The sequence below is a fragment of the Balaenoptera borealis genome (assembly GCF_965194805.1).
Source record: "Balaenoptera borealis genome assembly, chromosome: 4".
Lineage (NCBI taxonomy): Eukaryota > Metazoa > Chordata > Mammalia > Artiodactyla > Balaenopteridae > Balaenoptera > Balaenoptera borealis.
Genome location: NC_138861.1, coordinates 56,643,221 through 56,667,228, shown reverse-complemented (window position 1 = coordinate 56,667,228; position 24,008 = coordinate 56,643,221). Strand labels below are relative to the sequence as shown.

General features: G+C 39.3%; 1 protein-coding gene across 1 annotated transcript in view; it reads left to right on the top strand.

Moving 5' to 3' along the window:
- Positions 1 to 24,008, top strand: part of FRAS1 (Fraser extracellular matrix complex subunit 1) — a 446,248-nt gene that overhangs the window by 167,047 nt on the left and 255,193 nt on the right. The window contains exons 4-6 of the mRNA XM_082389317.1: positions 3,704 to 3,796; positions 15,809 to 15,968; positions 17,689 to 17,822. Coding sequence (XP_082245443.1) covers positions 3,704 to 3,796; positions 15,809 to 15,968; positions 17,689 to 17,822 — 387 coding nt within the window. The remainder of the gene's footprint in view (positions 1 to 3,703; positions 3,797 to 15,808; positions 15,969 to 17,688; positions 17,823 to 24,008) is intronic.

Below are 24,008 nucleotides of genomic sequence, written 5' to 3'. Positions count from 1 at the left end.
TTGGGGCACATTGAGTTTGAAGTGTTCGTGGAAGAGCCAGGTGGATGGATATGTCCAAAAGGCAGCTGGATGTCTGAGTCTACAGCTCAGAGGAGAAGACAGAGTTAGAGATATAATGTGGGTATCATTAGCAGGGAGACAGTAATGTAAACCTTTTGAATTAATGAGCTCATCCAAAGAGATTGTGTGAAAAAAGAACACAAGACCAAGGGTGGAATTTGGGGAGCACCATCTTTTAAGGGGAGGTGAACATAAAAAAAGGGAACTTAGGAAGATTAAGAAGACATGGTCAGAGAGATAAGGGGTAAGAAATGATCAGAGAAGAGAACAGTGTTGTGGTAGCCAGGAGAGGAGGGAGTTTCCAGAAGGAGTTTGTATCAACAGTGTTGATCCCAGGTAAGGGAGTAAGTGGGAGAAGAATTTAATATGATCCATTGAATTTGGCAACATGTAGGCCACTGGTGGCCACACTGAAGTTGCTGTCAATGAGGTGGCGGGAGTGTATGCAGAGGCTCGAAGAGTGAATGGGAAGTGGGCAAAGGAAGGCCAAGTAGAGGCTACTCCTTCAGGCAGCTTCACTGAGAATGGAAGAAAGAAATGGGTTGTTAGGCAGACACCACCACATCTGTGGAGTTTCTTTGAACCTCCCATCCCCAACCATCGAGCCTCTTGGGTGTTGTTGTGTGCTTTGTACTTGCCCTTTTTACAGCCCTTCACCAGACTGCAAATGCTTGTTTGTCTGCTGAAGATGCTTAGTCAATATTTGTAGAATGACCAAACAACGGAAGGGAGAAGGTTTTGTTTTGGCTTTTGATATTACTATGAAATAGACATGATCACCTTGAGAGGGAAAGGGGGCTGACCTAGAAGAGAGAGAGAAGTTGAAGATATGGGGGATGGGGGAGACAGAGCGACAGAATGATAGAACTGGAAGAGGCCTTTAAAATGGATTTAGTCAGGCTTTCTCATTTTATAGACAAAGAAACAGGCTTTTAGTTGTTTAGTCGCTTGCTCAAAGATACAGAGCTAGACAGTGGCACAGCCATAACAAGAATCTTAGTCTCTGGCTCATGAGCCAGTGTAATTTCTACTCCACCATGTCTTTCCTTGTGTATCTCAGGAACATGTGTTGTTATTCGCATCTGCTGGGTACACTTACATTAGCTCATGGCACAAGTTAATGAATCACCACTGTACCCTAAACTAAATTATTACTGTTATTAATAGTAACTTGGGTTCCTATCATTTAAAAAAAATTTTAAAAAGCCTTTTTACAATGTATGTTTTGCTCATGGATTGACTGGAAATAACCAAGTGTCAATGGTAGTTCTGCTAGATATTTGTATCTATCTATCAGCTATCTATTCATCCTATTAACCATATATAATACATTCTGTATTCATATCCTATATCCATATAGAATAACTAGCTATAGAGTTAGATAAATAAGGTCAGAGAGAGAGACAGAGACAGAGAAAGATAAGAGAGATAAGAGAATGATAAGAGAAAGACGGAGAGATAAGGTCAGAGAGAAAGAGAACCACAGGTATTTAGAACATTGACTATCTAACCCGGTCCTGTCAGAACCAATCTTCAGGATCTCTGAATAACATATATCCAAAGAGGACAATGCAATGCAAAGGGGCACTGTATTACATTGTGGGGTTTCGGCTGCAAAGTTCAATGCAGATAAGAATAGTGTTTCCTTAATCAAGCTGTAGTGAGAAATTATATATATATACACAACATACATCTATGTATATGTATACACACACACACACACACACACACACACACACACACACACATACACATATGCTTAGAAGAGTACCTGGCTATTCTAAGTACTCAGTTTTAGCCGTAATTATCACATGATCATCATCGTTATTGTTAGTTGGTTCCTCTAGATCCTAGGCAAGCAATCTTCATTGATGTCTCTTGCCCAAGTGGCCACTTCCTAACGCTCCCAGTGCAAAGCCTGCAGGGCAATAGGCTTATGTGTTCCCTGCAGCCCACAGCTCACAAGGCTATGCAAGGTTACATGGTTAGGTAGCAAGAGCTCCCTGTCTTTCTTTCTCCAAGTGCCACATGCAGAATTCTTTGCTCCTCCTTTAGCCCCAAATCACCTCTTTCATGTTCCAACAGAAATACAATAGGTAGATGCAAGATAGGGAACATCCACTCACAAATAAAGAATATCATATCTATAAAATGAGTTTTGAGGGCCAAGTCTGAAGACCAGTTTTTATATAAATCAAAGACAACTAATTTGGGGGCACAAAATATCTCTTGAAGTCCTTAATTTTGCCTGCCTCTCTCCCTCGCTCCCTGCTTCCATATTAGAATACAAACAACACTTGGATTATCTCATTTTCTATCTGCACGCTTAGTGGAAATTAGGTTAATGTATTTTCTATATTTACTACCTTAGTGGAAGTTAGACAAGTGTAGGTTCTACTTGGGGTTCAGAGGGCACTTTTGTGAATAGTCATTAATGTTGTGCCATATGTACAATTTTATAAAATCCCATATCATATAAGTTTTATCCTTTATTAAGCAAATAAGAATTTGGTGATCACTGTTACTGATGTATTTATCTGTTTGGTGGATTAACAGTTGTGAAATAGTAGTCCCATTTCCCACCCACTCTTGAGGATGTAGTTATGTACAACTGACATTCTCTTGTAGGTACAATTCTTTTTAATGGAAACAGCCCGAAATAACAAAGAAACATTAAGACATACATAATTTTTTCAATCTACCAGCTGAATTCTTTGTAGACTTTTATTCTGTGGATAAGTCATGATTTCCTGGTTAATTCAGGATCTCCTACCATTTTTGATCAAAATCACTAATTACCCGTTCTGCCACATCTCTGGACTTGAGGAAATGCTAAGTGGAAGAACAGGTTGAGTCAGAGGGTCTAATAGAAGGATTGGGCCCCAAAGATACATGTATGTGCCATAGTTTTAATAATCTTGGATAAACAGATCCTTCACAGTGGCAAATAGATGGTTAGTTAACATATGACAACTTCCCAATAAATCCTAAGGTATCCCGTGGAGGCCCATTCCCTTGATAGTGTCACGTATTGATAGGAAACACAATTGCAACTATAGAAACCCTGATAAACAATGTAGATCTTTATTGGAGCCCAGGAATTCTATCCAGCTCCCCACGGTACATGGGATACCTCCACAGCCATGCTATTTCCTCTCCCAGCTCTGTCCTTCAGTCATCTGCCCCTTGTGCTTTGCCACTCTGTGTCCCAGGTAAAAGTGAACATTAGAACTTTAGCTCCCCCCCTGCTGGCTCCATCAGGCATCTGTAGGATGTTAGAAGACCTGCCAGCTCTGTGGCCACCCCCGCCCAAGTCTTCTCTTCTCTGTTCTAGGGAAATAGAGCTCTTATCTCACCCCTACTGCTTTTCTGCTGTGACACTCAGATGGAGCATTTCTAGTGAATAAAATTCTTCACTTCATTACATGTGAAAAGATGTAGACAGTTTTCAAGGAAATTACTTTCACAAGGGGGTTCATTTTATCTTTGAGAGAAGCTCATCTTGACAGAGAGAATCCTTTTTGTTAGTGTATTCTGTTTATCCTGTTTATTGTTGTCACCCATGGAAACTCATGAGAGTTAGTGAATCTGAAGTGACTGTTCGTTGCTGCTATTTTACACTGAGCTGTTTTTAAATGCTCAGGGGGAAGTGCTTCAAATACCCGCCAACCAATGCTGCCCTGAGTGTGTGCTGAGGACTCCTGGATCTTGCCATCATGAAAAGAAAATTCACACGGTAAGTATTTTCTGACCCATGGTTGATTCAGTGTCTGTAGATCATTGACAAGGTAAAGCTGAGTGCTAAATTTGTGCTGACAAGAGAGGACTTTTTTCCCCTTTGTTTGGACTGTGGAGGACCTCAAGCTTATTTGACTTTCCGTGGGCATTTAGGTTTCTTGAATAAGATTAAAATTGTCCCATTTATTCCATAGACCCACGTAAATATTTGTCAATTGAATTCGTGTCTGTATAAAGAGTAGTTTGAGAATGTTGATGACGAAGAAGTTGTAATGCTGAATAATAAAAGGGCCACCTTGCCTTTGTGTACCACATACATGTTTTTCACTTGATTTTATAAACAACCCTGAGTAGGTGAGTAGAGCAGATGTTATTACTCCTGTGTTAAAGATGGAAAAGTGGAATTGCAAAGACTATAAGTTACTTGCCCCATATATTACCAATAAGTGGTATAACCTGGCCTAGAACCCTGGTCTTTTGCTCCTCATTCAGGGTGGAGTTTCTAAACTTCAGCACTATTAACACTTTAGGCTTTGTCGTGAGGACCATCCTCTGCATTATAGAACGGTTAGCGGCATCTCTAGCCTCTACCCACCATTTAGTATCCTCCGAATTCCTGACAACCAGAAATGTCTGTAGGCATGGCCACATTTCCCCTAGGGGGCAAAATGAAAAGGCTCACCTCCCCCCATTTAGAACCACAGTGCTAGAAATCAACCCTGAAGTTCTTTTATTATACTTTCTCATTCCAGCTCCTGTGGGATTAATTTAGAGATATTAAATACTGATTTAAAAGGACTATTGCAAGGTTTACAGTAGAAAGTATGAAAATGGGATGGCTACAATTCATCTCCACTCATGCCTACATGCTCCCCCGAGGCAGCAGGTGAAGTTGAATGTGTTAGAAAGAGGCTCTTTGCTTTAATCTTCATCTTCCACCTGATACAAAACTTTCCCCAAGTTAGTGTCTCTACCCATTCAGGAGAGAGCATAGGTTAGCCGGATTTGATATACCTGCTCTAGGCTGCTATTCAGTGTGTGTACCTAAAACTCAGTGAGTACAGTGCACTTTCCCCGTGGGACAGGATCACCTCACTTAAGCCACTGTCTCCACATTACCTGAGGAAGCCACTCTTTCACTTCTGCACAATGTATTGCTGAATGATACCCAAGCAGGATCTGTGCCTTCATACCATGTATCACCTTGTGCTGCTTGATTCAGTCTGCATTATGTAGGGTGATGGAAACTTCACACGCCACACAAGAGGATCCCTTGTGAAATGTAAAGTGCCGAAGGGCAGATTGGTGATGGAATTAATGCCAGTTCATAATGGTTGGGACAGGTGTGTGGTTCAAGGTCAAAAACCTCAAGCTGAATCTTTCAAGTGAAAGAGCCCTAGGATCCAAAATAAGACCAGGATCTGGGGGAACAACAGACATCTCAAATAAGAGGTGGTTCCAGGGACATGAGACATCAGAGTTCAATGACTCTTTGCATGGCCACTCTAATGACACTTGTCATTTGCTTGCTCGTGTTATGTTCATGCGCATGTGCAATCTTCTTATCTTGAATTAAGATTTCTGAGAACATTGACAATATTTTGTCTGCCTTCATAGTGAGCCTCCTTGCCTCCCACCTAACCTGGTGAACTTTTCCCAGAGTAGGTGCTCAATAAACATCAGGACTCAAACAATGAGTAAATCCCTTCTCCAGCTTATGCGTGTCCTTGTCCCAAGGGCATATTGGTCTTGGACCAATTAACCTGTGTGGCGGGGCTGTTCAGGGACCACAGATCTGCTGATGGGTTAATTAGAAATCCGCTTGGTCTCCTACTTTTTCTGGAAGAGTTTAGAAAGTCCTTCTTCTCCCTGCCTCCCTTGCAATTCACCCCTTCGGCTCTGACACAGTACATGGGAAGCTCTAAACTGGGTAAGATCATGTCCATGCCTTGTTTTCCCATATGCAACTTTCAGAATGTACTCCCCTGAAAGTGTTATAATTATATTTCTGGTACTTGATGTAACTGAGAAAAAGGCTGAATTTCAGGAATTGTAGTTTGAAGGGAAAAAAATCTCTAGTGGTCTACTTCTTCAAATAGAAACAGAAGAATGATTTTTTTTTTAAGTTGAGACAAAATCCTCGAATTTTAGTCTTAATAAAGTGAAAACGATCATGTTTCTTGTCTTCCTGTTCTTCTTTCCTCTCTTTCTTCACCTTTTTAGATTCTTGCCAAATTTTTCTTAATATTATTCATTTCCTTGAGTGGGTTAAATGCTTGTCTGGGTTGGGTCTGAATCTCCCCTTGTCACTTGCATCACTAGGTTTTTTCCTGAATCTTGGAGCCTTTTCTGTTTTGCCCCCTTGGCTTGCTTGGGAAGCAGTTTCAGAGCACCTTCCTCTCCCGCTGAACAGCGGTAATCCTCTCTCTTTAGCCTCTGGCTTGCATCCCGTAGGACGAGTTATGGAGACTCTCTCCCAGTAGTTATAAAATAGCCTGGCGCTTTAAGAGCTTTGGAATGGTGAAGTGGAAGCTTTCCCCTGAAAGGGAGATTTCGAAGAGGCTTTAGGATAGAGCAAGTGTGGTGGGAGGGGCGTCTGTTAAAGTGATGCCGTCCCCAGAGAATAAAATTGAAGAGAAGGAAAGTCAAAGGTGGGTTGAGCTCAGGGCGGCATGAAGAGGCCACCTTTAATAAACAGCCTCGCCTCATGAGGGGACCTCTTTTGCTGGCATTGTGGGCAGCACCTTGTACAGCTGACGTTCCAGCAAGTCAAGACAAGTCCCCACATCTTCTCTGGAGTGAGGAAAACACTTGAGCCTTTTGGCTGACCAGGTTATTTAAGTTTTGCATGGGCTTATTACAGCCAGCATTTGGGTGACTATTTCATCCATGACCTCCCAAAGCTATCCTTTCAAATTAGCTGTCCTTTCAAATTAGCCCAACCTTGCCAACCAGTTAGGGAGACAAGCCTGAAATATGTTTTCCTAAAGAGTATTGGAATGCGTTTTCCCTGTTCTTTTCCCCACAAATTAGCCTGTGAAAGGGAGGAGAAAGGACCTTTAACCCCTTTCTTTTCCTCTTTACTAATTTAATCTCAGCACCAGATAATGTCATGTCTTAGAAGATGGTGCTTGGAGATTCACTGAAAAAGAAAGTGGTAGGTGGTAATGCCCTAGTGGCCGCATCCGATTGAATACAGGAGTGTGGAGGGAGAGGTCTGCTTGCTTTGCCTGCCTGTGAGGCTGAAAGGAGAACTAATTTATGTGTGTGAGGCAAGAAATGAATACTGAGTTCTGCAGCCTTGTTCTCTTCAAAGTAGGGGATGTAATTACAATATGCCTGGAACATCCCCAGGTATTTAGTATTCTGGATGTATAACATCATAACAGGAACAAATTATAGGAAGAAAAATTAGTTTTTTGTTCTGTCAGTAAGCCAGGCAAATACTTTATGACCTTTTCTTTCCTTTGGACTTATGTCAACAGCCAAGCCGACGTTATTTGGCTATGCAGAGGAATATATATAAGATATTGTCTGCAGAATGTGCTTTTGGCCAATGTCAAAATCACATGATTTCAAAAGGTATTAATGGTATTAAGATGGCACAGCTACAACACAGGTCTTGTGGAAGCATTGTTTTGTGTATGTATTATTTTTTGATTTTACAGAGCTTTCTTTGCTTGTTACAATGCTCATAAAAAATACAGCTTTTGTAAATGAGTATAGAAAACACTGTGAAATTTAAAAATATCTACCTGTCATCTATCTGTCTATCTATCTGTCTATCAGCATGTACCAAACCCCTTGATCTCTGCTCTCTCTCTGCGGAGAGAGGTGTCACTGATTTAGGGATAAGAGTAGGAGATGAAAATGGAGGGGACTCATGTGACTTTTCTCAAAGAGAGAGGTGAGAATACTTCCTTTCCATCATTCTGTGCACTTTGGATCACTGTCTGGGCTTCCGTGGCTTTGACATCAAGAGTGGAGTCACCCTGACGAATGTTCTTTGTTATTCCCATAATTCTCAAGCTTATTGTGAAGGGAGAATCCCTTGCTTAATTTTATGTCTCTTGAGTCAGATAATAGATTCACATCATTAGAGAGCTTGAAGGTACCGAAGAGATTAGTTAATACAGCCCTCTCATTTTACAGTTGAGAAAAGTTTGGTGATTGACAAGTTATTATAATTAATTTTTGTGGCCTCGTCTGAGAGGTGGTATGATTGCAAATGTTTAAGAAATGACAGTTAGTGTTTCTCAGTAGTGACAAAAACAAGCTCTTGTTTTAATGAAACGTCTAGATGTTTAGAAGCAATCTCCTAACTTTTAATAGAATAAAGACATTCACTTCAAGTTGTTTTATAAGCAGCTTTCAAATTTTACTTTATTTAAGATATGTAAATGATTCATTAGATATTTTAAACAGTACTTTGCTCTCTGATGACTAAAATGAATATTTGTTTATTGGTGAAAATTTGGAAAATAGAAAAGTATGCAAGCAGAAAAAAATCCACTAGTAATCTCCAAACTATGAAAACCACTATTGCTTCCTCAGGTTTTTTTTTTCCTTGGGGGCGGAGGGGGGAGCCAGCAGTGAATATGGATGGATGGATAGATAGATAGAGAAACATGTTTTTTCATAATTGTAATTATACTATGTATACAGTTTATATCTTGCTTTTTTATATAACATTATGTTGTAAATAGTTCCCCAGCATACTCTTGGAGAACATGATTTCCTATTATTAGGCATTTGGGTAGCTTCCAATATTCACTAAAATATTTCCAATTTCGCTATGAGGAACAATGAGGTGGAATTCCTTGTATTTAAACTTTTTGGTGTGTCATTGATCATTTTCTCCAGATAACTTCTTAAAAGTGAAATTAGTAGGTCAAAGCATCTAAAGATCTTGAGTATTGAAGCTGTGACATCTGTGGTCATTAAAATTCAATTTTAAGTTGTCTGTGTCCAATGATAAACCCAGTGGGACTATCACGGATAGTATAGCTTCTTTTCAGGTCTGATTACCTAGGGTAGGCCCTGCCTGGCTGAGTTGTTCCAGGTGCTATCATGAGAGAAGGCTCTGTGTAGGAGCATTCCACTCCATTGTAGCTTCACTGACAATAGCTACTATGAATTTTAAACACTTTCCGTATCTAATATTAAAAGATTATCTAATTTTATTTTAAATAATATTTCTTTGCAGTTAATAAAGTTGAATATTCCATAAGCTTGTTGCTATTTTTTTCCATTGGGATTTTTTTTCTTTTTCTTTAAATTGAGGTATAGTTGACTTACAATATAATATTAGTTTCAGGTGCACAACATAGTGATTCAATTTTTATTTTTTTAATTTTATTTATTTATTTATTTTTGGCTGTGTTGGGTCTTCGTTTCTGTGCGAGGGCTCTCTCCAGTTGCGGCAAGTGGGGGCCACTCTTCATCGCGGTGTGCGGGCCTCTCACTATCGCGGCCTCTCTTGTTGCGGAGCACAGGCTTCAGACGCGCAGGCTCAGTAATTGTGGCTCACGGGCCCAGCTGCTCCGCGGCATGTGGGATCCTCCCAGACCAGGGCTCGAACCCGTGTCCCCTGCATTGGCAGGCAGATTCTCAACCACTGCGCCACCAGGGAAGCCCCTCAGTATTTTTATACATCATGAAATGATCACCACTATGAGTCTAGCTACCATCTGTTATCATACAAAGTTATTACAATATTATTGACTATAGTCTCCATGCTGTACATTACATCCCCATGAGTTATTTATTTTATAACTGGAAGTTTGTACCTCTTAGTCCCCTTCACCTATTTCACCCCCACATATCCCCTCCACTCTGATAACCACCTGCTTGTTCTCTGTATCTGAGCCTGTTTTCGTTTGGTTTTGTTTATTCTTTTGTTTTGTTTTTTAGATTCCATATATAAGTGAAGTCATACAATATTTGTCTTTCTCTGTCAGACTTATTTCACTAAGCATAATATCCTCTAGGTCCATCCATATTTTTGCAAACGGCAAAATTTCATTTTTTATGGCTGAGTAATATTCCTGTGTGTGTCTGTGTGTGTCTGTGTGTGTGTGTGTGTGTGTGTGTGTGTGACATCTTCTTTATCCATTCATCTCTTGATGGACACTAGGTTGCTTCCATATCTTGGCTATTACAAATAATGTTCCAGTGAACATTGGGGTGCATATATCTTTTTGAATTAGTGTTTTTGTTTTCTTCAGATAAATACTCAGAAGTGGAATTACTGGATCATATGGTAGTTCTATTTTTAATTTTTCCTCAAAAATTAAATCTCCATACTGTTTTCCAAGTGACTATATCAATTTACATTCCCACCAACATTACATGTGGGTTCCCTTTTCTTTACATCCTTGCCAACACTTGTTATTTCTTGTCTTTTTGATAATAGCCATTCTGACAGGTATGAGGTGATATCTCACTGTGGTTTTGATTTGTATTTCCCTGATAACTAGTGGTGACTAGTGATGTTGAGCATCTTTTCATGGTCCTGTTGGCCATCTTTATGTCATCTTTGGAAAAATGAATATTCAGGTCCTCTGCCCATTTTTTAATTGGACTTTTTTTTTTTTTTATTGAGTTGTATGTGTTCTTTTTATATTTTGGATATTAACCCCTTACAGATGTATCATTTGCAAATATTTTCTCCCATTCAGTGGGCTGCCTTTTCATTTTGTGGAGGTTTCCTTCACTGTGCAAACGCTTTTTAGTTTGATGTAGCCCCATTTGTTTATTTTTGCTTTTGTTTCCCTTGCCTGAGGAGACAGAACAAAAAAATATTGCTAAGACCCATGTCAAAGAGCATACAACCTATGTTTTCTTCTAGGAGTTTTATGATTTCAGGTCTCATATTTAAGTCTCTAATCCATTTTGAGTTTATTTTTGTATATGGTATAAGAAAATGGTATAGTTTCATTCTTTTACATGTAGCTGTCCAGTTTTTCCAGCATCACTTATTGAAGAGGTCATCCTTTCTCTATTGTATATTCTTGCCTTCTTTGTCTTAGATTAATTGACCACAAGTGGTGACCTTATTTCTGGGCTCTCTATTCTGTTCCACTGACCTATGTGTCTGTTTTTATGCCAGCCCCATACTGTTTTGCTTACTATAGCTTTGTAGTATAGTTTGAAATCAGGGCGTGTGATACTGCCAGCTTTGTTCTTCTTACTCAAGATGGCTTCAGCTATTTGGAGTCTTTTGTGGTTCCATACAAATTTTAGAACTATTTGTTACAGTTCTGTGAGAAATACCCTGAGTATTTTGATAGAGATTGAGTTGAATCTGTAGATTACCTTGGGTGATATGAACATTCTAACAATATTAATTCTTCCATAGCATGAGCACAGCATACCTTTCCATTTCTCTTTCAATTTTTTTCATTGATGTCTTTTAGTTTTTAGAGTACAGGACATTCACTTCCTTAGTTAAATTTATTCCTAGGTATTTTATTCTTTTTGATGCAACTGTAAATTGGATTGTTTTCTTTATTATTATGTAATGACCACATTTATTTTTTTATTATAGTCTTTGTTTTAAAGTCTGTTTTGTCTGATCAGAGTAGTGCTACTCCAGCTTTTTTTTCATTTCCATTTGCATGGAATACCTTTTTCTATCCTTTCCCTTTCAGGCTATGTGTGTTTAGTGAGTCTCTTGAATGCAGCATATAAATGGGTCTTTTTTTAAAATCTATTCACTCTATGTCTTTTGATTGAAGCATTTATTCCATTTACATTTAAAGTGATTATTGGTAAGTATGTACTTGTTGCTATTTAGTTAATTGTTTTCTGGTTATTTTGGGTACTTCTTTGTTCCTTTCTTCTTCTTTTAGTCTCTTCCCTTGTAGTTTGATGAGTTTCTTTCTATTTTTTGTGTATCTATTGTAGATTTTTGGTTTGTGGTTACATTAAGGTTCATATATATTGATTGATATCTATATACATGGCTGTTGGTTTTAAGCTGATAGTTACTTAAGTTTGAACACATTCTAAAGGCACTACATTTTTACTCCACCCCACATGTTTTATGTTTTTAATGTCATGTTTTACATCTTTTTACTTTGTATATTCCTTAACTACTAATTGTAGTTTTAGTTGATTTTACAATTTTTGCTTTTCAAATTTTACTTGCTTTTTCAATAGTTGATACATTACCTTTACTATATATTTGCCTTTACCAGTGAGATTTTTTTTTTTGTTCATATATTTTCATATTTCTAGTTATGACCTTTTCTTCTCTGCTTAAAGAAGACCCTTTAACACTTCTTGTAAGGTCAGTTTAGTGGTGATGAAATCTTAGTTTTTGCTTGTCTGGGAAGCTCTTTATCTTGCCTTCAATTCCGAATGATAGCCTTGCTGGGCAGAGTATTCTTGGTTATAAGTTTTTTTTCCTTTCAGCACTTTAAATATATCATTCTACTCCCTTATGGCCTGCAAAGTTTCTGCTGAAAAATCAGTTGATAGCCTTATGGGATTTCCCTTGAATATTATGCATAGTGTTCCTCTTGCTGCCTTTGAAATTCTCTCTCTGTCTTGCCTTATTAATCATGATGTGTCTTGGTGTGGATCTCTTTGGGTTCATCTTCTTTGGGACTATTTCCTTCCCCATGTTAGGGAAGTTTACAGCCATTATTTCTTCAAATAAGTTTTCTGCCCCTTTCTTTCTCTCTCCTCCTTCTGAGATCCTGATAATGCAAATGTTAGTATGCTTGATATTGTCTCAGAGGTTCCTTAAACTATCCTCATTTTTAAAAATTCTTTTTTTTTTCTTTGTGCTGTAATGATTGAGTGATTTCCATTAGTCTGTCTTCCATGTTGCTTATATATTCTTTTGTAACATCTAATCTGCTCTTGATTCCCTCTAGCATATTTTTCCTTTTAATTATTGTATTCTTCAGTTCTGATTGTTTTTTTTTTTTTATATTTTCTCTTTGTTGAAGTTTTCACTGTGTTCTACCATTCTTCTCCTAATTTCTATAAGCATCTTTATAACCATTGCTTTGAATTCTTTATTAGGTAAATTACTTATCTTTATTTCATTGGAGTTGTTTTTCCTGGGGTTTTATCTCATTCTTTCTTTTGGAACAAATTCTTCTCTTTTCTCATTTGTTTGATTTTCTGGGTTTGCTTCTGTGAATTAGGTGAAACAGTTATCTCCCCTGGTCTTAAAGGTGTGGCCTTGTGTAGAATTGTTCCTATGTAGATTTTGTGTGCCAGGTGACCTTGGCAGTTGGGACTGGAGCAGGATGGCAGGGGTGGGTTTTAGGGCATGTCAGGCAGGGCTGGGGCCTCCCTGGCAAGATGCCTGGAACTGAAGTGGACACTGACCAAGGCTTTCCTGGGCTGGATTGGGGTTGCTACCTTGGTGGCATGGCTAGAGGTGGAGTGGGCACAGGCTGGAAGGTGTGCTGGGGCCACCTTGGCAGGCCGGCTAGAGGGCCAGGTTCTTTTCAAACCACTGCCTCTGTGCTGGGACTCAGAGAGAGTGAGTTTGTGCATAAGCCCTTTAAGAGGGGAGTCTTGGTTTCCCATAGCTCTCTGGCTTTCCCCAATGTAAGTCCCACAGGTTTTCAAATCCAGTTATGGGGTCTTATCTTCCTGGTGCAGGTCTCAGGGCTGTAGTGCCCAGTGTGGGGCTGGAACTCCTCACTTCTTAGGGAGGTCCTCCAAATTTGTGATATTCATTCGGCTTTTGAGTTTCCTGCCAGGGGTATGGGGTTACCTCCTACCCATCTCAATGAGGTTTTTTTCTGTATATCCTTAATTGTAGAAGAGCTGTTCTGCTAGTCTGCAGGTTGTTCTTAGAGAGAGTTGTTGTTCTATATGTAGTTGTAATTTTGGTGCCTCCATGGGAGGAGGTGAGCTCAGAATCTTCCTACTCTACCATCTTGATCTTGCCTCCAGTCTTTTCTTATTGCTTGTAAATGATTTTATATAGTGCAGTATAATTCTAATTAATATAATTTGCTGTTTTTAAAAATCAGTTTGTCATTTTCCTTTTAAATTTTTTTTATAATGTATATTTGACAGACTTTTAAAATTTTAACTTATCAGAACCTATTAATTTTTCTCTTACAATTTCTTCCTTTGCTTTTATGCTTAGGCCTTTCAAAGCATAAAGGTCAATTGCCTGCTATCTTTTATTAGCCAATAGTTTATTAGCAAGTTGTGGACTTGCCCATTTATATGCTACACTAAATTTGAAATTTTATATTTAATTACAGAAGAAGTAAAAATTGATAGGAGAGGACTTGACCTTGGCATCCAAGTCTGTTGCCGTGATCACAGTCAGCCCATAGGTGTGAAAAGGAGTAGGAAGACCGTGGACTCATGCAGTGGAGAGAAGGGAGAGGATTGAGCACCTCCTACCTGCCACTCCCCTTGCTGGCTCTTTAACAACTGCCTCGTTTAACCTTTACAATAACCAAGTGCACAAGATATCGTCATACCATTTAAGTTTTCTAGACCAGGAAGCTGAGATCTAGAAAGATTACATCACTCTCATAGTCCCCAAGGCAGGGAGAGCTGAGCCTGGATCTGAGAACATGCATGCATCCAAGGAAATCCTTGGTTCATCCAACTCAGTGCATTCCTTGCATTTCTGCCCTCTTGTACTCCCAGTAAGTCCACCTAAAGAAATTAATTTTCATGATGGTAAGGTGAGGACTTGGTTCCCAAATAATTGGATGACCGTGACTACCTATTACTATTATTGTTACAATAATAGCACAGGTTATTAGTAATTCCAAAATATCAGACTTGGCATGCTTGCAACCTGGCAGCAATTTGCAGAATAAAGGGGCAGTGACTTGTTTAAGTAAGACAGAGTCCTTTTGTGTTTGAGAGAGGTGAATAATTATTCTGGATGCTGGCTTGAGGAGAAGCAAGAGAATGTTTATTTTCTATGCTTCTCAGTGATACAGTTGAAATCCCCAGATTATATTTAGATGACTGAGCACTGGGTGTGTGTGATGTTTTTAATAGAAATCTATATATGATTTGTGCTGAATCAGATATCATCATATGCTACATTTAATAGAGGCAAAGGAATACGATATTTAAGAAAATGTTATAAGAGGAAAACTTTATGGATTAAGCTCATTTTTTTTCATACATTTTTTAAAAGGCCACCATCATTCCACTCTGCCATTGAGAACATAACGTATTTTGACAGCTACTTCCCCAAACAATCAACATACTTGTAGCTTTTGATATTCAGGGTTTACCCCTGCCCTCACTCTGCATCACATCTGAGAGTGGCTCATTTAGATACTTTTGGGGCTTAGTAAATCATATAACTCAAAACATAGATCTGTTAGATCATCGATACAGTGCCAGCTTTGGGAATGTCGTATCCCAGCCTAAAGTGGGCTAGGGACATTCTGTGTGTGTAGATGGACACCCTCGCCAGGAATTAGTTTGCTCTACAATTTGGACCAGGTGCCTCCTGCTGGATATGACAGGTTCCCTGGGACCATAAGATCACTGGAACGGGAGAGAGAGAAAGAGGGGTGGGGGGAGGGAGAGAGAGAGAGAGAACACAAATATGGGAACCCATCAGGGTAAAAAGTAAAGGCCAAAAAAAAAAAAGCATAATACAGAGTGAGAGCTATATTGAAAATAATATAACTATTATAAAGAATTCAGTAGTTAAACGTGTATGTGTGCATATTTTACTTTGGTCTTCATAGAATTTTTTAAATGATGGGATTGGGGTCATTTTTATTTTATTTTTGTGCTTTTCTGAAATTTTCAAATGTAAAATTTTAGGGATAAAAAAGGAAAAATACAACTCAATTTTAAAATTGGTCTCTGACTTAGAATATTGCAAACCCTGGTCTCAGCCTTGCAAGCCTAGAGCCTTCTTCCATCTCTCCTGAGCTCCATCCTGTATTTGTTTAAAAGAAGGCTTGTTTCTGTTTGGTCAAATGAAAGCCTATATTCTGACAATAATTTTCTTTTCTTTTTTTTTTTTTTCCCTAACGCACAGCATGGGACAGAGTGGGCCTCCTCCCCATGCAGTGTGTGCTCTTGCAGTCATGGGGAAGTCCGATGCAGTTCCCGACCATGCCCACCACTGTTGTGTGGACACCAGGAGCTGGAATTCATCCCTGAAGGAAGCTGCTGCCCAGTCTGTGTGGGCCCTGGGAGTGAGTATGAGCTTGTAGAGAGAGACCCTCTTTGCCTTTGAGGTTTACCTGGTGACATCCCAACTCTTCTCTTTCTTGCTCAGTGTGGTACAAAGATCCCTAACCCCATTCCTTATTGGAACCGAGGTGTAGCCTTGCACATGGCAGAAGCGATGTTGCAGAGACTGAGCTCCATTCCAAACTTGAGATTCTGGGACTCTCTGATTTATTATTTTGCCTTGGCCAGATGCAATCCCTCTGTGTTCATAGCTCCTAAGAAGGAAAGGCAGGAAGGACAAGACCCTTTGCTGTGATTGCATAAGGCCAAGGTATTAATAGTTCCTCCTGCCTCTCGGTGGAGAGAAGAAAGAACAAATCACTTCTCCATGTAGTAACACTACCACTAATTCTGCTGGCTGGTCTTTCAGTTGACATAACATCTTTCTCCAAAACACACCAAGTAGGAAGCAGGTATTTCATTTGTCTTTATGGCCTCTTTGCTGTGGAGATTATGCCTGCCTGCAAACAAAGGCATGGCTCAGCAAGCCAAGGGCGTGCTTCCAGAATCCATGCTTGGACCACATACCCTTTTATTACATTTTAGCGATATATGTCCCTTTCCATTTTTATAATTAAGTAGTGTTTGCTTCATGATAAATATGAATTATTGCCATTTCTGTATTATATTCTCTCCTGGTGTAGAATAGCTAAAATTACTCTTTTTAAATAGCACCTGGAAGCTACACTCTATCCTTGCCTTTTCTCTTTAAAAAGACCTCTGGTTTCTTTCTGATCCCCAGTTATTCCATTCCTGGCAACTGTTTACCCTGGAGAACCCTTCTGGGGATTAAAAAGTATGGTTAGGGAAGGATGAAAGTAGAATGCATTCCTCATGCATTTCAGATGTCATCCACCGGAAAAGGACGGGCAGCTGCTTTGGGCCAAATAACCCTACAAGTAAAAATACTCCAACAACAGAGTTTAGGGATGGGGTAGAGAGTGGGCTGTCTGGGTTTGTGGGCTCCTTTCTTACATTTTAGGGTGCTTTCTTGTTGGCTGTCCATGAGAAAGATCTATTGGGAGCATTTTGCCTGGAGGGATTAGAAGATCAGCCAGCACCAACTCCGTAATTTACTGGGTGCATAATAAAAATGCAGGACCCCTTGTTCAAAAAGCAGGGGGAAAAAGCTTTTATTTTCTTCCGTGGTTTTTGCAACCTGTCCTGTTTTTAATTTATTATTCATGTCACACTCCCTAAGGCATGGGGATATTTGCTGGGTGGGTAAGACCCCCCCCCCACAACAGGTACCCTGGGTCCCCCCGCTACTTGGTGCTTAGGGTACATGAACTCCCCAGGTACCCACACCCAGGTCCCTGCTGTGGTTGGAGGGTGGCAGCTTTCACTGGGCATGGATTTGGGGTCAGGCTCCTGAGAACCCAGAAGGCAAGGAGGCAGCGGGGAGGTAGGGCCGTGCATGAGTGAGACCCCAAACCCCTAGCACATGCTACCTGTCGCACATGCTACCCACTGCACCAGATTTCACTTATGAAACTCAGAGAGAAAGTTAAGAGCTGCATACAGTGACCGCAGAGCAATACCCCAAGCACGGGGCCCCGTTGTTCGCACTGCGCCCCCGAGCACAGGGCCCTGTGTGACTGCACTGGCCGCACACGCATGCAGGCAGCCCTGGGATCAGCACGTGCAGTCCCCCCGGTAATCCTTATTGCTCTGACCTTCCAGAACCCTGTTCCTACGAAGGCCGTGTGTTTCAGGATGGCGAGGACTGGCCGTTGAGTCGGTGCGCCAAGTGTGTGTGTAGAAACGGGGTCGCCCAGTGCTTCACGGCTCAGTGTCATCCTCTGTTTTGTAACCAGGTAAGGAAGACAGCCTCAGAATGGATCCCTCACAGACTGTTAACTTCACTGTTCAGGAACTTGGGAGTCTCTTCTGAGATTTTGTCAGGCAGACCTCGGAAGTACTGAGAACTAAGAAGCAAAGGCTGTTTTATTTTCCTTAGACTTTTGGAGACCACCGCTGAGAGATTTCTTTTACCCTTAGATGCTGCAGATAGGTCTAACTACCAGCCATTTAGGCTAATTGTTACATAATGAAACTGAGCCTTCAGGGTACACATAAAGAAGCTGCCAAACTCTAGTTGCAGATGTTCCAAAAATGTGAAGCTAAACATCTGGAAAATTCAGTAAGATGACCAGGATTGTTATTGTTTTTCAATGCATACGTATAGTCCGCTTTTTAAAGATGTATACATGTCTTTGAACCTGATTATCCAGATGTACCTTATTTAATTTTTATTAGATAGTGATTCAAATTATCAAAGGATTTTCTCCAGGGAGGTTTAAAATAGGGGGACCTTGTTCTTCATTTAAAGCTGATCTGATTTTCAAAACATTAGGCTCTTCACACAGATTTACAATAGAAAATCAATTGCAAATAAATTTGGTGCACATGGTACTTTATAGTGTTTTCTTCTGCCAGTAGCTCCTATGGATGTTTCTTAGCAGTTGACAGATAACCATGGAAGGAGTTCGCCTCCAGTTGAAAAATAGCTCAGTTTTTGATCTAAGAAAAAGCTGGAAGCCAACATTCAGTTGATACAGAGCAGTACTTTGTGTCAAATAAAACAAAATCAATAACATGGCACACTCTGACAATTGGGCAATATTTTTAAAGGCAGACAAAAGGCAATTAGGCAAGAATGCTAAATGCCAAATAAAGGGAAAATGTATCAATTGAAAGACTAGATTGTATTACCCACACTACAGAAACTACTGCACACGTGTCACACCTCTCAATTCATCACAAAGTCTTGTCCTAGCTTTCAGATTACAAATGAGCTTCTTGGTAGAGTTGCATAATATCTTACATTCAGAAGATATTGTAGTGTTGGGGCATTTTGATTTACACATTCCAGGCTTTAGTCCCCTTGTGTAAGAAGGTTAATTAAGCAGTTTGCCACCATTACAGTAAGGGAGGTGGGAGAACGGATAGAGGAAACACTCCATTGTGAACCTTCTGTTTTAAGTCTTTAAAAACTTAACCCTGACTGCATATCAGGGGTTAGCTTGGAATAATTGAAAGTACTGGTTCCCATTCTAAAAAAACATTAAAGATAAATTCTAGCTTCAAACAGTACTCACTTATAGTTTGCATTGTTTAACTCAAAAAGATGAAATTTGTTGCCATACTTTAGAGCTAATTGCTATGCAAGCATTCTGAAGTCTTGGAAATAGATTGATCTTAATCACTCTTGCATCAAGTCTGTAGTTTTGCCTTGACATTAAAAACTACCCAACTGTCAGACTATTTAAACGATTTTTCTTGATTTAATATCACTATTAACCATTGGGTGTTCTGATGATATAAAGAGGTGCTGTAGAATTAGCGCCTTTGTTGGAAACATTCTCACCGCCACCATCTGCCCATCACCATCCCCACACTGGGGGCATATATTATGTGCTAATCATTAATTTTAAGAGCTCTTAATTTGCGTAACAACCCTCTGAAGTAGGAACTATTATTATCATCCCATGTTATAGTAGATAAAACTGAGATACGGAGTTTAATTTGCTCAAGGTACCACAGTTATGAACTGTCATTGCTTCTAACCTAGGCAGTTATATACATCACAACCTCAACAGACCACACCTGACATATTTTTAACCATTACACTATATCGCCTCCCAAAATGATGAGTTACATATCATTTATGTATAATAATAATCACAAAACAATAGTTGCTAACATCATTGAGCATGATTGCAAGCCTTTTATATGTGTTAACTCATTCATTTTTTAAAATTCATTCATTTAAGAAAAAACACAAGTTCATCAGAAGAAATGCATTTCCAGGTCTTGAGCTTTAGAAAAATTTGATTTTTAATATAAAGTGTTTTTTAAATTGTAAAAGGAATCTGTATTCATTAAGGAAAGTTTGCAAAAAGTGGAAAAGCAGAGAAGAAAATAATCTTCCATATTTCCACCATTCCAAAAGATCACAATAGAATTTTTTTTGGAATTTATTCCAGTTTTTTGGTAGGCAAATGTGGATATATTTGTTTGCATAGTTATAATCAGATGTTAGGAGTTAGTGATCATCTCTGACAAAAGGAGAAATTCCTGTGTTCAAATAAGGGGTTGCTCCCTTAGTGGGTGATGTAAATTCATACTGAAATTACTTGCCTTCAGCTTCTGTCCAGATGCCTTGTGAACAGAGCCCTAGCCCATCCACATTTTTGTAGGCTCATTAAAATGTTCAGTCTGATGAGAGTTCTTCCTTATACTATTATCACCAATTTTTTTTTAATAGATCTTTATTGGAGTATAATTGCTTCACAGTACCTTGTTAGTTTCTGTTGCACAACAAAGCGAATCAGCCATATGCATACACATGTCCCCACCCCTCCCTCTTGAGCCTCCCTCCCATCCTCCCTATCCCACCCCTCTAGGTCATCGCAAAGCACCGAGCCCATCTCCCTGTGCTATGCTGCTGCTTCCCACCAGCCAACTATTTTACATTCTGTAGTGTATATATGTCGATGCTGCTCTCACTTTGCCCCAGCTTCACCCTCCCACCCCATGTCATCAAGTCCATTCTCTATGTCTACCTCTTTATTCCTGCCCTGCAACTAGGTTCATCAGTACCATTTTTTTTTTTTTTTTTTAGATTCCATATATATGTGTTAGCATACGGTATTTGTTTTTCTCTTTCTGACTTACTTCACTCTGTATGACAGACTCTAGGTCCATCCACGTCACTACAAATAACTCAATTTCATTTCTTTTTATGGCTGAGTAATATTCCATTGTATATATGTACCACATCTTCTTCATGCATTCATCTGTTGATGGACAGTTAGGTTGGTTCCATGTCCTGGCTATTGTAAATAGTGCTGCAGTGAACATTGTGGTGCATGTCTCTTTTTGAATTATGGTTTTCTCAGGGTATATGCCCAGTAGTGGGATTGCTGGGTCGTATGGTAGTTCTATTTGTAGTTTTTTAAGGAACCTCCATACTGTTTTCCATAGTGCTTGTATCAATTTACATTCCCACCAACAGTGTAGGAGGGTTCCCTTTTCACCACACCCTTTCCAGCATTTATTGTTTCTAGCTTTTTTGATAATGGCCGTTCTGACCGGCGTGAGGTGATACCTCATTGTAGTTTTGATTTGCATTTCTCTAATAATTAGTGATGTTGAGCATCTTTTCATGTGCCTCTTGGCCATCTGTATGTCTTCCTTGGTGAAATGTCTATTTAGGCCTCCTGCCCATTTTTTAACTGGATTGTTTGTTTTTTTTGATATTGAGCTCCATGAGCTATTTGTATATTTTGGAGATTAATCCTTTGTCTGTTGTTTCATTTACAAATATTTTCTCCCATCAATTTTTTTAATACTATAATTTTCCCATTCCCAATATTGATTAATCTAAGTGAATTGAACTTCATCTTCAGATTTTTTTTAAAAAAGATAAAAAGTGGTATGTCTTCTGAGCCACTAAGTGTTTGAGAATTATTTTCTATTTGCCTACATTCATGAAAGATAATTTGTAGGGGTCTAAAATTTAAGGAGATTATAATCTTTTCTCATATCAACCCTATAAACTCTGTTCCATTGAATTCTGGAGTTTAGTGCTATGGAGGGGTCTGAGGTTTTTCTGCTTTCTATTCTGTTATATTCAGCTAGTTTACTCTGTTGAATTCTTGCAGGATGTTTCTTCATCTTTATAATTAAAACATTTTCCCAGGATATTTCCAAGTGAGGTGTCTTTTCACATAGTTTGCCTAGAATACTGTGAAGCCCTTTCAGTCTATATTCCAGGTGTGAAATGTTTTCTTTAGTTACGGCTTTGATTAGTCATGTCCGTTCCAATTATTCTCATTTCTTCAGAAACACCTATGATTCTTAGATTGCTCCCCTGCCTTCCCCCTCATTATTGGTCACTTTCTCTCTCATCATTTTCACTTGTGTGTCTTTCCTCTGCGTTATGGAGAGAGCTTCTTGAGTTTGTGTTTACTGCCTCCAGTACTGACTTTAATTTGATGATTTTCCTTTAATTTTCTTTAATTCTTCCTTATTTCTCCTATCACTGGTTCATCTTTTTTTTAACCCCAATGCTTTTTCTTTCTTTATTGCTTCTTCCTTCTATTTAATAAAGACTGCATTTTCTTCTATCTTACTGAAGTTGCAAACGGCTTTTAAATCTTTTATTTTAGATCCTGCAGTACTTAGTTTCCAGAAATCTGTTCTTTCTGTGCATCTTCAGAATGTTATTACTTTCACTTGCTCTTTAGGGATTTTCCCCCAAGTTCTTTTCTTTCTGTTTACTCAGCCTTGATCAAGAGAAATCTGTCCATACCCAGTGCTTGAAAGCTGCAAGGGTAAGCAGCCTGCCCTTGGCTAATTCCCTTTCTTGGATCCATAGCCAGGTGCTAAGAAAGGTGCGTGTTTCCTCGACCAAGGGTCTGACAGGTTTTCATTTAGTGTAGCTCTGTTGTACTGAGGTCAGATCTTTTTCTCTCTCCACTGCCCAACCCTCTTACATTTTGAATTCATGAAATGTAAAACTGTAATCCCCGATTTGCAAGGGTTCTCGCCATGTTTCTCGGTGACTGTGTGCTTTACATTTGAGTGTCTCCTTCCCCACTTTTCATCACTTCCTCCACCTCCCCCAACACACATACTTCCCACTCTTTTTGTTTTGTTTTCCTTTTTTTTTACATTATGGGCTCTGATTAGATAGAAAGACATCGAGGGAGTTGAAAGGCTAGGATGGCGCTCTAATGGCTTCAAACTGCAGTGGCTGCACATTGAGGGACAAACCCATGTTGTGTTTGATATTGGAAGGCAGAGAGTTGGGAAGAAATGATGGTTCTTATTTCTGTTTTGGTTTATAAAGCAAAGAAAGGCCACAGAAAGTCTTATGGTCAGTGGGACTTCCTCGGCAATGGTAGGAGGTTGGCTGTTCTACTTTTTGGTGGTAGAATTTTCATCTCATTTTTATATCTTCAGAGGTGTTATAGGAGAAGATATTTTGTCAAGAGCTGTGAGCCATAACATACTATAAACTTTGTCATAAGTATTTTTATTTAAGGAATATGGAAAACCATAATTAAATACAGTTGACCCTTGAGCAGTGTGGTTCGAAATATGTGGGTCCACTTATATATGGATTTTTTTCAATAGTAAATAGTACAATACTATACGATCCATGGTTGGTTGAATCCACAGATGCGGAACCACAGATGTGGAGGAACCGTGGATACCTAGGGCTGACTATAAATTATATTCGGATTTTCAACTGTGTGGAGGTCAGCTCCCCTAACCTCTGCATTGTTCAAGGGTCAACTGTATATCCTTAATGGTGGTCCCACCCAAAATTGTAATGACGTTAATCATATATTATTTTGGTATTGTACTCCTGTGATTACTGAGGGTACCATATTAGACATGGGGTTGGCAAACTTTTTCTGTAAAGAGCCAGATAGTGAACATTTTCAGCTTTGTGTGCCATATAGTTGGAACAACTTCTCAACTCTGCCATTATAGCACAAAAACATCCATAGATAATACGTACATGAATGGATGTGGCTGCGTTCCAATAAAAGTTTATGGAAATTGGTGGGGGCTGGATTTGGTCATCAGTCCCTAGCATACTAGCCCCTGGGTAGTCTATAGGTTTGGAAGGGCAAATCTACGAAGACCAGAATAATAGGATTCAAGTGTATGATAGCAACAAAAACGTACAGCTAAAAGGCCTTTCCCGTTTCTCTAACCACTTTGCTGCTCACCTTCTTCTTACTTGCCTTTCCAGTCCTGCTTATAAAACACCAGCCCAGGTGGGATCTCAATTCTCAGTCAAGAAGTTCTCTCATGTAATGGGATATTTTCTCTTTAAATGCTTTTCCTCCCTGCCCTTTTTGGTCTCTATTTGTGAAGAAAGGTTTTGTTTCTGTCAATGAAATATATAATTAAGTATTGCCAGTAAGAATCGGAAACTTGATTTTCCTGTACCAGCCTCTACACAGGTAATTATCTGCCCC